The 13,664-nt window shown below is 40.4% G+C and overlaps 2 protein-coding genes across 3 annotated transcripts; both read right to left on the bottom strand.

Annotated features, from left to right (window-relative positions):
- Positions 1 to 9,770: 9,770 nt before the first annotated feature.
- Positions 9,771 to 10,465, bottom strand: LOC108050166 (G-box-binding factor). Of its 2 annotated transcripts, XM_017131693.1 has the most exons (2): positions 10,125 to 10,465; positions 9,771 to 10,034 (listed from the first exon to the last, which is right to left on the bottom strand). In XM_017131693.1, the coding sequence occupies exons 1-2, from the start codon at positions 10,452 to 10,454 to the stop codon at positions 9,831 to 9,833; spliced, it is 534 nt and encodes a 177-aa protein (XP_016987182.1). In that variant the 5' UTR covers positions 10,455 to 10,465; the 3' UTR covers positions 9,771 to 9,830. The 2 variants fall into 2 exon arrangements, with proteins under 2 accessions (XP_016987182.1, XP_016987181.1); XM_017131692.1 differs by having other exon boundaries at positions 9,771 to 10,465.
- Positions 10,466 to 10,720: 255 nt separating this feature from the next.
- Positions 10,721 to 13,629, bottom strand: LOC108050157 (probable elongator complex protein 2). The gene is made up of 6 exons (XM_017131679.2): positions 13,383 to 13,629; positions 12,537 to 13,320; positions 11,926 to 12,483; positions 11,564 to 11,867; positions 10,935 to 11,417; positions 10,721 to 10,876 (listed from the first exon to the last, which is right to left on the bottom strand). The coding sequence occupies exons 1-6, from the start codon at positions 13,503 to 13,505 to the stop codon at positions 10,762 to 10,764; spliced, it is 2,367 nt and encodes a 788-aa protein (XP_016987168.2). The 5' UTR covers positions 13,506 to 13,629; the 3' UTR covers positions 10,721 to 10,761.
- Positions 13,630 to 13,664: the final 35 nt, after the last annotated feature.

Here is a 13,664-nt window from a genome sequence, read left to right as displayed (position 1 = left end):
ACAGAACTTTTTCTGGGTGTAAATATGCAGATGTCTAAACTATATTAAAATGCAGTTATTTAAGACACTCGAGGGGCAGCTTATGCAAATAATGCACATAAATTTCGCAGCGACATCCTAGCAATTCGTTCTAACTTGGCCCAAACATTTGCCGGCAAATACTTCACATTTGCCACTTTTCTGGCTGCTTGATTACTTATGCCACTCCACATATTCGCAGGATAACACACACACATTGGCCCGAATGCCAAGGAATGCAACAATGTGCATAAATTTAGCCAAACTTTAAAATTTCTACCACCGCCCGCTGCTTTTGGCCAACAGTGTAAAGTGGCACACACATACACACACACGAGAAGAAAGTTGCAACATGTTTCGAGCTGTGCCACTCTTACGCATAATTAATGTTTATTTTTGCACTTTAATTGGTTATTAGAAGTGGAACCGACAAACTTTTAATGGCCCTGACAGGGCATCAACAAAAAACTGAGCAGCATATTTGTATTAAGTGCATTGAAATTGATGATGATTGCTACTGCCATTGGCAACCTCGGCGTGGCAGAAGCCTGTTTAATTGAAATAATTGACATTCCACGCCGCATGTGGCAAAGTTCCTAATGTTAACTGGTTGCTCAGCAGCCTGCTTTGCTTGATGCCACCTAATTAATGTCATTATTCCCGCACAAAAGTCAACCTCACAGCAATCTGAAACCCAGCAATTAGCGCAATTGACGGGGGCACTTTAAAAGTTAATATCAAATTCATAATCAATTTATAGCGCCAATAAAGTTCTGTTAAGTGCACGCTTCATGTGAGGAAATAGCTTAACAAGCAAACTTCGATAAAACAATAATTTTCTAAAAAACATACATAAAGCTTGACTATTAGATTCTTATATGTATTTGATTTAAAATTACATTAAATATTTGTCTAAAGGTGTGCTGAATAAGTAATCTGTAAATTAATAATTTAAATTGTTATTCAATTTCCATCTAATGCAAATTTTGCAAATAAATGGGTAATTAAATTATATGTTTGCTATGAAAATATTAATATGTTTTGTGTACATAGCCCCCATCATATTTTCTATGCCAAGTATTGTAGGAAATGTTCATTGGCAGAAAATATTATTACTTGAATTTAGATCCAAAAGATTTTATGGCTTGAAGTCGATAATGGTTTTCTCTTAGCAAAATGTCGTAAATGACTTTATGATTTATGGCTTGAACCAGGAATCCTTTAAGGTATATTAAGTCAAACTCATTTCATTATGGTATCACCTGAGGCATCTTATCAGCTGCGAGGAAACTTAATGCCCTTTCAATTAATTCCCACACAGTATTTGTATTTGCCTGGCACTTTATTTGCTTAGCAGAGTTGCACGAGTGCGCTGCACTTTCTGACTTTTTCACCCATTAATCCGGAGGGCCAGCCACCCACTTCACACATGAGCAGACATAAGCACTTTATAATTATAACATATTAATTAAATAAAGTGCACTTCCGCTGTCATTAACACAGCTCCCGAGCCCAGAGCCCGCTTATCATAATAGCTCTACTAAGCTGAGTTTTCAGCCAGATCTCAACCCTTCGGCATTGTTTGTAGCCATCAGCAGCAAACAGACAGCAAGGTGGATGCATCTGCAGGTGAAGCGACGAAAGCAAATGCTATGACTGGCGTTGAGGCAACACCTCCTCCATTACCATCAATCCCACTCCAACCCATTCCCAAAACCCAAGCCCATTCCGTTGACATTTGACAGCAGGAGTCAAGCTGAGGGCGAGGTCACTACTCCCCCGGCGAGGCGGCCAAAGCTAGTTTATGGTCAACTAGCCGGCCCCAATCCCCAATCCCCTTCCCCACGGGGTCCGGGCTCTCAACCCCATCACTTCACACGTGCGAGTAAGTCCCAGTTAATCCCCAGGCCAGAATGGGGGTTGTCACCCGAGGAACTGGCTGTGATTTCGGAGTCACTGATTTTCACTTGGGAAAATTTTACATTTTCAACTTCATCTTTTCCGTGCTTTTTAAACGAAAAATCATCAGGTAAATTAATATGAAGTTGTAGTTTGCTGAAAAAATGTAGTATATTAAATACATATACATATTACTTTTGAGCTTTTTTATTTAATTACAAAATATTGTTTTTATACCAGAAACATTTTTTAATTGGGCTTAAATTCACATGTATTGCAATAAATTTGAAGAAAAAAATTTAATATTTTTACTGAGATATTATTATTTTTGATTTTCAGCTGGTAGGACAGAAATCAGAACCATCAGAAATAATCACCTTGTCAAAACCTTTATTATCAAGTAATTTTAATCAAATAATAAATTCAAGTTTTGCTTTTGGCATTTTACGTGTATTGCGTAAACAAAGAAATTATACAAAAAATGAAAAAAATTTACTTTCTTGCAATAAAATTAAGAAAGCATAACTTTTGACTTATATTTATATTTTTTACTTTGTAGCATTGTATTACTTGCTTTGTTTCATCTTCGATTATTAAAGAACAAAAGGTTAAACGATTTCCATGCTTTCTGATTAAAAAAAGGCGCTTTTCCCAATGTTTTCTCTTTTACTAAAGTTTCCCTTTCACTGAGAATCCATTGTTTCAGGCATCTGACAAAAATACTTTTGATTGTCATCACTAAATGAAATTGCCTGTCTTTGTCTGTCGAATGCCGTGACTGCTGTTTGGAACTTATAGTGGGGAGTAGTGCTCCAATTGCATTGTCTCAGCACTGACGGGCATTTGTCCAAGGCAAAATGATCCCCACCATGTCATCAGTAACCCTTTGCCACCCACCCCCCACTCTCACACACACACATCAAACACACATATTCAGACAATGGCACTCGAGTTGTCTGTAGTTGTTGGTGTTGCCGTTGTCTGACGTTGAGTGTATTCGAGCTTTTGTTGGCAAGTGTTGCTTTGTGCCCGCGACTTGCGATGAACTCATAATTTGAACTCTGACATCGACGACGCATGCAAAAGGACCGCCTAGATAGTGGGGAAAAATCAATACTGCAGCGCTGCAAATATTTGTTAATGGAGGAGTGCATGTTTTCCCATTAATTTCGGTGGAGCGTAATACTGCCAAAACTGCATTGGCATTTTGAAAACATTTGTGCATTATTGCAATTAGTTGGAAAAATAAATGGCCAGCGAAGTTAATGCTGTTGGTAAACATTCGGCCCACTCAATGTTGCATTTTCGCCCCCGACAGCCGAGTAATATCAATTAGCGCCACTCGTGCGATTGATGGATGCATAAATTACACGGCACGAGCAGATCGCTCTATACAAATTACGCGCAGCGTGTAATATGACAGTCGACAGTGTTCAAACAGCCATCGCTCACTCCAAGCGGGGTTCTCGGGGTGTTTTCCAGGGGGTTACGGATCCCCCGAGGGGTTCTTCGAGGGGTGCTGAGATGAGTGCCGAGGCATCCCATCCGTTCTGACAGCAGCAGGTGCTGCCAGTTACCAGTTTGCAGTTCCCGGTCGCCCATCGTCCTCTAGTCCTTCACTTAGAAAAACATTTGTCTTGACTCTAGAAATTAGAAAGTTACACTGTGATGACTTTGGGATAAAGTCAATACTTTATCGGTTATTGATTTTAACAGTACTCTAAATACCCTTATTCTATCTATTCAAGTAAAGCAATGTTTACTTTTTCTCTAACATACTTATCTCTTTTTTGGTTGTACAATTTTTAAAAAATCTCTTTTACCTCAGAATTTTAATTTTTTTTAATTGGTAAATCTTTTTATTAATAGTAAATAATATATGTACTATTAAATATCTTGAAAATCATAATAAATCTATTATTCTAAGATATAGACGATATTTCATATTATTCATATTTAATATATATTATGAATGTATTATGAAAAACAATAATATGAAAATGGTTTAAAAACCTCTTATATTACAAAAAAAGTTCTTATTTCTGAAGGAGAATGAAAAGGTGTATGCAAAATAATTATCATTCACAAAAAACGCCTTTACTTGTATGTTAACAACATGATTGTATAATTTGTATATTTGTTTTTAGATCAACAATCTTATTAATAAAATCACCATGCCCATGATGGACAAATTAACCAAAGAAAATCATCGTCAATTTCCCCTTTTTAAAGACAACTGTTTTTTAAGTGTCTGAGACTGCTCCTTCTGGTGGCAAGTCGTCCCCGACCGCATAATTTGCGGCAATGCCCGGAGGAAATGTCGCCGCTAAAGTTGCGGCTGTGTTGCCTCGAAGTTTCCCATTCTCGAGCTGCAAACACACAAGCATACTTATAAACTTGCCTTCAGAGTCGTTCGGCATAAAAATTTATCATCTTTTCAGCCAGCCGGGAGACATTCGAGGGGTTGTCCTCGCTAAGAAAATTAACTTAAAGGCCTTTAAAGCAGTGCGCTTTTAATGTTGTTAAGTCAAAGTTGATTTTCTCGGCTTAACCCGATTTTCTTTTGTCCCCCTTTTTCGAGCGAACAGTGCTAACCACATCAATCGACTTGCACAGCTTTCCTCTTAACCGGACTCAACGGCATATTGAATTTATAAATCCCCATGATATGGCGCAAATTTGTTTTACTGACAAATCTATGCGCAGCCCTTGATGAAGTCACAAAAAGCGTACTTTTGTATTGACACATCAGCGTAAACAAATTAACTTTAACGCCCGGCAGTTGCAACCATTGAAAAGCCGTTTAAAAATGCGAAAAAAAACACATGACAGCTGAATGAAGTGCAGCGGATGCATGGAGTTCCCAACTTACTTTAAAACCCATAAGCCGTGTGCCCCACGAATTTATTATACTGTATGTATTTATTACAAATTGCTTTTAAATAATTTTTAATTTTTTTAAATGGGCAATGGATTATTTTAAAGATACTGAATATTTATCAATTGTCTTTAAGGTAAGCCATTACCACTTTACAAAAATAAATATTCATATAAAATAGTTGGGTTGGTAAAAATTTTAAAAAACACAAAAAGTAAAAGATAGTATAAGTGCAAATTTTTTAACGTGATTGGTTAAAAGTACCTTTTTTTTAATATATTCATATACATTAAATTATTTCTTCTAAAATTTAAAACTTAATCCAAAACATGCCAAAATATATTGAAATACTATTATAAAAACTTTTTAAAGAAAATTAAGTTTTAAAAAAATTGTATTTAATGTCAAAAAACTGTAGTAGTCATTGAAATTAAAAAATAAATGTATACCTTTCGTGAATTAAAATTAACATTTTTTCAACTATGTTACTTCAACTAACTCTTAACCATAAAATAATCAATTTGTGAAATGCTGCAAAAGTAGTTTTCCTACAGAATTTGATCTTTGTAATTATAGTGGGATAGGAGTGTTTTGGTGCATAATTTCCTTAGAACGGATCCTTGAAAATATCGGGGCCTGTCCCGTCAAAATGCATCAGTGCAGCCTGCAAATTGTACAATTCCAGGGCGAAATAAAAGTTATTGCAGCAATGCATTACAGATGTCCCGCCGAATGGCATTGCTGGCGCACCAGGCATATTGATAAAAAACATGAAATTGTCAGCGGACAGAAAAAGTGTCCGTGGCCAAAATGAAAGCGCCAGCAATAAGGGAAATCGTAAATGCTGGAAAAATGCCCGGTGGTCCTTGTATTCGGGCTATTTCCCTGCGGTGGTGCGGTGGCTTCGGTGGATAGTGGTATGATGATGAGGTGGAAAATGGTCAGAGGTGATGATGGTCCTGCTGCTCTGTTGACAGTACACAAAATCGTTTGCTCTTTCAATTTTTTCCATTTATTTTCTGCAAATTTACAACTGCAATCAGGAGTGTTGAAAATGGCCGAAAGCGATTCGCGCTTAAAACAATCGAAACTGTTTTCAATCCCATTCAGCAAACACGAAAAGAAGGAGCATAATGGCTTCATTTAAACGGGGCTTAAAGCGGGTGCCAAACATCAGGGCGTAAGTCAGGCGAAAGAGCCAAATTCGGGCTCAGTTTCATTGTCAAGTGCAGAACACTAAACGCTCTGATCCGCCTGTGTAATTATCTTGGCCAAATGCCGAGTTGTTTTTCGCCGTTTTGAGCACAACGCCTCTGTGAATATGTATGTAGATATGAGATGGTTCTTGTTGCACCTCCAAAAAAGTTGGGAAAACGATTCGTTTTTAGCTTTAGCGTTCTTCAAATGCCCCCTACTTTTTTTGATTACTTTTTTGGGTAGCTGCAATTTGCAAGTGGCAAACAGTTGTTACCAATTTTTTTTTTGTTGACTCGCTTTTTCTGTCTGGCTTGCTTGCAGCACACGTAATTAAAAATTCATCATACGCCACGTTGACTGCGACCGACACGAACAAAAAAACAGGAGATAAAGCGAGGGCAAAAACGCCATGTGGGTGGTGGAGCTAAATGAACTTCAAACTTTTTACAGCAAAACTAATTGGAAAACAATTAAGGTTTACCAACTTTCAAAGGCTTGGTAGACGAATGAAAACGGACTAGCCCACTAAATTGAGCTGGCTAAATGAACCAGTGTATAAGTTTATATTACAATATTTATAATCAAAATATACAACATTGAGCGTTTTTTCTTGTTGCGCCAGAACTTTCGACTCGCTACTTTTACCAGTTTTTCCTGTGTTGTCTTGTTGAACTTGCCCTTTTACTTTTCATTGGCGAGCAAACCAAACCAAACTAAGGGCACCTGAAATTTGCTTCAGGATCCAGAGATCCTGGAAACCGGAGCACAGCGTGGTCAGGTAATTGAAAAACTTTGAACGCTTGGGCTTTTGGGCTTAGCAGGCCGAAAGTTTTCGATTCGAAGTTTTGCTTGTTAGGACGGCAAATGCGCCAAAAAGCAGTGCTCGTCGTGGCTTAATCAATTGACGATTTAAATTGGTGCAGGTCCACTCCACTTCGAACTAGGCCAAATGCTCAATGCGCATCAATTGGCTTTGTCGCAGTTTCGGCTTCAGTTCGGCAGCTTCCGGTTCGCCCCCGCATGCATGTTCGTGCACGTCGCGTGCGTGCTGCCAAAAAGAAACGGAAATGCACAAATCATGGAGCGCGCGCCATTGTTGTTGGCGCAGTCAAAACGGAAATACGGACGAAACATATGCGTGGGTGTAAATGTGGATGTGGATGTACATACATATGTGGACTTGTGGACGCCAATGGGGTCGCAATGGTGACAGCGAAAAGCGAGGCAAAAATATGGATATGGCCGGCATACGCTACCCCTCTGGAATAATTAATTTCTGTGGGTTTTGGGAGACGATGACCAGCATAAGGGAAGCATCAGCAACCCATCAAGATGTTCGCAGATCTCTGCCGAGTTACTACAATAAAAATGCAATAAACACATCCTGGACAAAGTGCACTGAGAGTTATAAACTTCTTATTTCTGATCCATCTTAAAATGTTTCTGGATACCATTTTATTGATATTCTGCAGTTTTTTTGTTTATTTTTTAATATTTTTAAATTTGCAGAGTTTTTGTTTAAATTAATTTACATTTTTAAACAAATAACAAATTTATAGGTGTTGGATTAAACTTTAAACATATTAAAACAAAGAGAAATAACGGACAATTTTTTTGATTTTTTTTTAAATTTGTCACAGAAAACAATATTATTATTTATAAAGATCATCATTTTCTTAAGAAAACAAACAAATTTGCAGTTTAAATAATAAATAAATTTTAATTTTTTAATCATCATTGCTCAAAAAAATAAAACAAAATCAAAATCGAAAACAAAGCAAATATTAAACCAACTAAGAACGTCGTTTGGGGTCATTTAGATGTCAGGCATTGTTCAAATAACATTGAGTTCAACTAAAATATTAATTCTTGATTTTGATTTTATTGGTGTTCGTTGGCTTTCCATATATTTCTATTAGCTATAGACCATGACCTGAAATAATAAGAAATAAGGAGCTCCTAAAACACCTGTCACGTATTTATGCGTACTAATGCTCAAAGTGCAGTCTTGGATATAAAACAGCTTTCCTTAGAAAGTGTTTCGTTTCTATGTTTCTAGCATTTTTTGCAGTATAGGGAAGATTGGACGTCAAGTCAAACAAAAAACTATGGCAGGCAAACAGAAAGCGCAACCCAAGCGAAATCCACTACTGACACACATGCAAACGAATGGGTCTGTGGACTTCGTGGAGGAAGTAGGATGCAGGATGTACGATGTTGGATATAGGATGTTGGATTCTGGATTTGGGGTGCGGTGTGCCGAAGGAGGGGGAATGCGAATATGTTTACACATGTTATGGCTAGAATGGCTTCAGTTTCCTCCGCTCCAGTGGCTGTCAGCAACTCTTGGGCACGTTCGCTGCAATTGAAACTTAAACTTTTTCCGCAGAATGCAAAATTGTTGCAGCAATAACAAATGGCGGGGCTAAGAAAATAAATAAAGAGTGGAATCATGCCACAGCACAATGAAAGTTGAACAAAAGTTTCGGCGCAAATGCATGAATGAATCAATTTTTGTGCAACTTTCAGCGGAAGCGGAAACGCGTGTAGCGCCATTGCAATGGCCGCTTTGTTTGCCAATATTTGACTCAAAATAAAACGCATTCGAAACACATTACACTGTAGAAAAAGGTTTCTTACATCGGCCATTCAAAAATATTAATTCTCTTTTTAATTTTCTGGTAGTTTGCTACTTTATTTTGTAGTTTAAATTGAAGAATTTAACTATTCGAAAAAACTAGTATTAAAATTATTTCCCTTTTTTGAACTTTTAAAAAACTCAATGATAGTATTAGTCAGTAATAAATTTTTTGTCAGTAATAAATTTGTTATCTAAAGTTTTGTCTAGTTTATATTATTTTAAGAGTTTCCACCGAATTAAAAATTTCTTGAACTCAATTAATATCGGAAAGTTCAATAATAAACAAAAAAGTATAGAAACAAACTAAATAATTTTTTATTACAAAAAAATTAAAGATTTAAGGCCAAGCTAAGATGCATCTGAAATGTTTTTAAGTGTAATCCCGAAAATAAAAGCAATTGTGAATCGCGAATTTTTTCGCGGTTTTTCCATCAGTGTGAACAAGCGTCGAAGGAAGCCCCGGATCCATCGAGCCATGAGGCCTTCGTGACACTTCCCCACGGGATATTGGCTGCCTGTGAATAGGTGCGGGGACAATCGACCTCCGACGTGGCCTAAATGCAATTCAATAGTTAACTTTCTGCCCCATTGTGGCAAGCGGAACAATACAGATTTATGCGCTTATCTAGCAACGACGGTTCAACGACATTCGCCGGAACGAAGATGGAGATATAAATATAGATATAGAAACTATATAGAAGAGAGTTGTGGACTGCACGAAAACATAATTAAAGTGCCAGCGAAAGATGGCCGCCATCCAATTAACCGCCTTTCCAGCACCACTCTGCTCCTCTTTGTCGCTTAAGTTTGGACAACAATGGTGCTGCAGCTGAAGCCAGAAGCCAATGGCAATCATAAAGTCAGTTGGAGCACGGAAATTGCAAGCTGCGGTTTAAAAGGTGGCACGCTCTGGCCATAACTCAGCACCCTGCGCCACTCCATTCCATTCCCGACTCCTGATCCCGGACACGTGGCCATAGCTGCTGTCTTGGCCCAAAAACTATGCAGCACCAGCTAAACGGAAATTGCAAACTGCGGCTCCTCGTGCTCACTTCATCCACATCCACGGGCTAACCATTTTTATTTATTTCCCATTTTACAAGCACCTTGGGAGGACCGGCCAGTGAAAACGCTCTCTTTGTAATTATACATATTTAATGCCCTTTGTAATACGGATACATCTTTTGGTCTGCCGCCCTATTGGCGCAGGTTGAGGTTGAAATGTTGGTTCTGGGGATTGGAGAACAAGAGCTTATCCTCCTGAGAGACTTCCAGTTCGATATGTTGGATATGCTTCTGCTCCTCGGGCTTTGCTTCCACAGAATGCTCCTGCTGCTGCTTGATCTCAACTTCCAAATGCTGTGGTACCTTCTGCACCACCGGCTTGATTTCATATTCCACCTGATGGTTTGGAGAAGAGTGCTGCTGCTTGATCTCAACTTCCAAATGCTGTGGTACCTTCTGCACCACAGGCCTGATTTCATATTCCACCTGATGATTTGGAGAAGAGTTCGGGTGCTGCTGCTGGATTTCCACCTCCAAGTGTTGTTGATGCTTCTGCTCCACTGGTTTAGCTTCCAAATTAACCAAGTGTCCCTGAGCAGAGCTTTGGTGTTGCTGGCCGATCTCGAACTCCACGTTCTGCGTGGGCTTCTTCTCCGTCTCTATTTCAACCACGTAGTTGTGATGCTGAGGCCTCTGGACTTCAGGTCGGACCTCCGCAAATATATGACTATACTTGTCAACTGGCTTCGCCGTCAACTTGATCTGCGGAGCAGCCAAAACTGTGCCGATCAGTGCCAAAATTATAGCTGCCTTCATCCCGAATTGTTTTCAACCGACTGTGGATCCAGTTATTGAAGGTATCTACTTAAATACCAGAATCGAAGTGGTTGCAATGTCAACACTTTGCAGCTAATTAGGTGTCAATAACATGTTATCAGGGCACGTAAAACAGATGCCAAGGGACATCCCCAAACACACCTAATTGCAGCAGATTAGATAGCGTCATTGAGATAAATCAGGCGAGACGGAACCCATACCCCTTCTGTCTGCAGATGATTCAAATTTATAATTAAACGCAGCGGTGGAAGTTAATAAGGCTAGTTTAATTTGCAGGTAGACAAACTTATATTAGCTTTAAGTCGTAGATGCGTACCAAATGATCCTCGCCGCAACTCGCCAGCTGGAGATCTTTTCCTGGTCGGAACTGCAGTCGCCGAACAGTGAGATGGTGAGCTTGACTAAAAGTTTACAAAATGTAAGTTCCAGAATAAATTATTAATATATTTCTTAACTCACCTCTTACTCAAGTCGCAGAGTAATATCCATTCTCCACGAGCCAATTTATATATCTTTATCAGCCCTGTTTCCGTTCCCAAGGCAAGAATGTTCGCACAGCTATGATGGGAAAAAGCCACAGCTGTGATAGACTCATTTTTAAGATCCAATACTTCAGCTGCCTGCCAGCCATTCAGAGAAGATTCGTTGCCGTCTTCACTCTTTCTCCAAGCTACTACCTTTCCATCTCTTGAGCTGGTGACAAAGAACTGGCCGTCAGGCGACCAATCACAAGACCAGATTATGCGTGTGTGAACTCCATTGGATTTGTCGGTGCTGGCCACCAGTTGGTAGCCCGCGGTTGAGTTCTGCCTCTCGAACAGACACCAGCGACGATCCCGGGAGACGGATAGCAAATATTGCGCATTGGGGGAGAAACTCAGTTGGGTGACTGTCAACTGGTGGCCACTCAGCTTTTGCAACTGCTTCCAGTTCGAAGTGTTCCTGAAAATAAAGTAACATTTTAGATTTTTTTTTTAATATATGGTAATTTTTTCTTTAAGAACAAGTTGCACGTTATTGCAATCTTTCAGGCGAAAGGGATCTGCTCTTTAATATATTTTTTTCGCCTGACAAAAATCAATACCCACCATATTATTATCTGTGCATGCTCGGCATTGCTGGCTTTGCAGGTGGAGGCCAAGACGGAACCATCTGCAGTAGCAGCCAGTGCAAAGATTTCGTAACCATGGCCATAAAGCTTCTGCAGCTCCGGCCAAAGTGTGTTCTGCATTAATGTCTCCTCCTGCGGTGGCGTTTCCAAAGTAATGGGCACAAAGTAGTTGTCCGGATAATCATCTTTACCTTTGCCGGTCGCCTCTACGTCTGATTCTACTTTGTAGACAGCTTTGTTGGACAAGCTCAGAGAAGGCACGGAAGCGCCTTTGGGAAGAGCTAAATGAAATGGCAAGTTAAAATAAATGCATTAAAGTAATGAATACCCTAGACTTACAATCCAGAAGTACGTCTCCAGCCTCATCTTTTTTTAACCCACTAATGTGACGGAAGTTTTCAATAAAGTTCGCCGGCGCCTGAAAGGTGCGCACAATCTTTTCTTCAGCTCCACTGGCGAATTTATAGCGCGAAAGCAAAGCCAAAGCCTGCATGTCATAACCATGCACTTGCGGACGCGCCAGCTCATGCCAAGTGGTATTATGGCCATCCTGCAGCCAAGGAGCGTGCAGTCGAGTCGTTTGATCCGCTGAGACGCTCATCAAATAAGCGCCTTCGTGCTCCCAAGCCAGGTCCCTCACCTCACCATAGTGACCGCCCACAATGACATTGGAGGTCCAGAGTTGCGGGCGATCTAGATCCTGATTCCAAATGTGAAAGCCACCTTGGTAGCTGTGGGCCATGATCGAGTGGCCATCGGCGGAAAACTTTCCACCAAAGAAGCCCATGGAGTTTCCGCCCACTTCGCCAACGCGAACTTCTTCTAACCACACGCCTTGTTCCGTGGGTGCCCAAACTATGAGGGTCTTATCAATGGAGGCAGATAGAAGGCGGAGCTCTGAAAGGAACAGTTTTAGTGCGTTTTCGATGAGCTAAAATAAAGTATCTTACCCTGCTCTGGTGTCTTGTGCCAGTGAACCCCATAAATCCATCCCTCATGACCATATAAAACCGATTCCAAACTTACTGCATACCAGGCCTGCTGTCCCAGCTGCAGAATCTTCTCTTCCACTTTGATCTCGCTGTCGTTCTCGCTTAGCTGGAGCAAATCAATGCGATTCTCGCGCATTTGATCCTCACTACGAGGTGCAATCCTCCAGAGACGAATGAAGTTATCCTGCGAACCGCTAGCTAGCAGAAGATCCTCTCCATCGTCCACGAAATCTAGTCCTCGAACCCAATCCTCGTGGCCAATGAGTTTATGGACGCGCTGAAACTGCAGCCCCAGTGAATCGCCACCACCTGTGGCTTCTATTTGTTCTGTCCACAGGGAAACAGTCTCGTCGTCGCCACTGAAGGCCAAAAGGACATGATTGCTCGTGGGCAGCAACTTTAGGCGAAGGGAGAAGCAGAATCCTCCAGACAATTGTATGGTTTGGAAGCATACATAATTGCCTTGTTGATAAGTCCACAGTTTGATGGTACTATCTGCCGCAGCGGTAGCCAGCAGCCAGGAGCCATCCTGCCGACGCACTCCATCCACCGCGTTGACCCCACTTGCATGTCCTTTCAGCAGAAGGCTTTTGGTTGCACCAGTTTTCCCCAACTCCCAAAAAATCGCATTTCCATCATCTCCGCCGGAGAGAAGTGTCCCTTGATCCAACCATTTTACAGTGTTCACTCGCTTTGTGTGCTCGACCAGGGTGTAAAGGATCTTGGCCGAGTTGCCGTTGAACTAAAGTTGACCAAACATGGTTAAAAATGTATCAAATTTTACTTAGAAATCACTCTAGTTACCTTTGGATCCATTATGGCTACGGCATTACAAGCTCCATAGGCAATCCATCCATTTGGACCCCAATCCGCGCACTCCGTGCAGCGATTGCAAGCTACCGAAGTGTACAGGTTCTCCACTTGCATGCTTTTTTATTTGTCAATTTTTTAACACCTCAAAAACAGTCAAAATCGAATTAAAAGTCGGCAATTTGTTTTGTTTTGCCCCATGTGCTCCAAAAACCGCAGTGACTCTCAAACTGTCTCATCTGTTGATAAACATATGTTTTGCTTGAGTAGGTGCAA

The sequence above is a fragment of the Drosophila rhopaloa genome, unplaced genomic scaffold (assembly GCF_018152115.1).
Source record: "Drosophila rhopaloa isolate 14029-0021.01 unplaced genomic scaffold, ASM1815211v1 contig_187, whole genome shotgun sequence".
NCBI lineage: Eukaryota > Metazoa > Arthropoda > Insecta > Diptera > Drosophilidae > Drosophila > Drosophila rhopaloa.
This window is presented reverse-complemented; position numbering and strand designations above follow the sequence as displayed.

Coding starts and splice junctions, on each gene's coding strand:
- LOC108050166 (XM_017131692.1), bottom strand. CDS start 10,454: ATGAAGGCAGCTATAATTTTGGCACTGATCGGCACAGTTTTGGCTGCT.
- LOC108050157 (XM_017131679.2), bottom strand. CDS start 13,505: ATGCAAGTGGAGAACCTGTACACTTCGGTAGCTTGCAATCGCTGCACG. Junction 12,484..12,536: donor GCACAAGACACCAGAGCAGG/GTAAGATACTTT, acceptor TGTTCCTTTCAG/AGCTCCGCCTTCTATCTGCC. Junction 11,868..11,925: donor TGGAGACGTACTTCTGGATT/GTAAGTCTAGGG, acceptor CATTTCATTTAG/CTCTTCCCAAAGGCGCTTCC.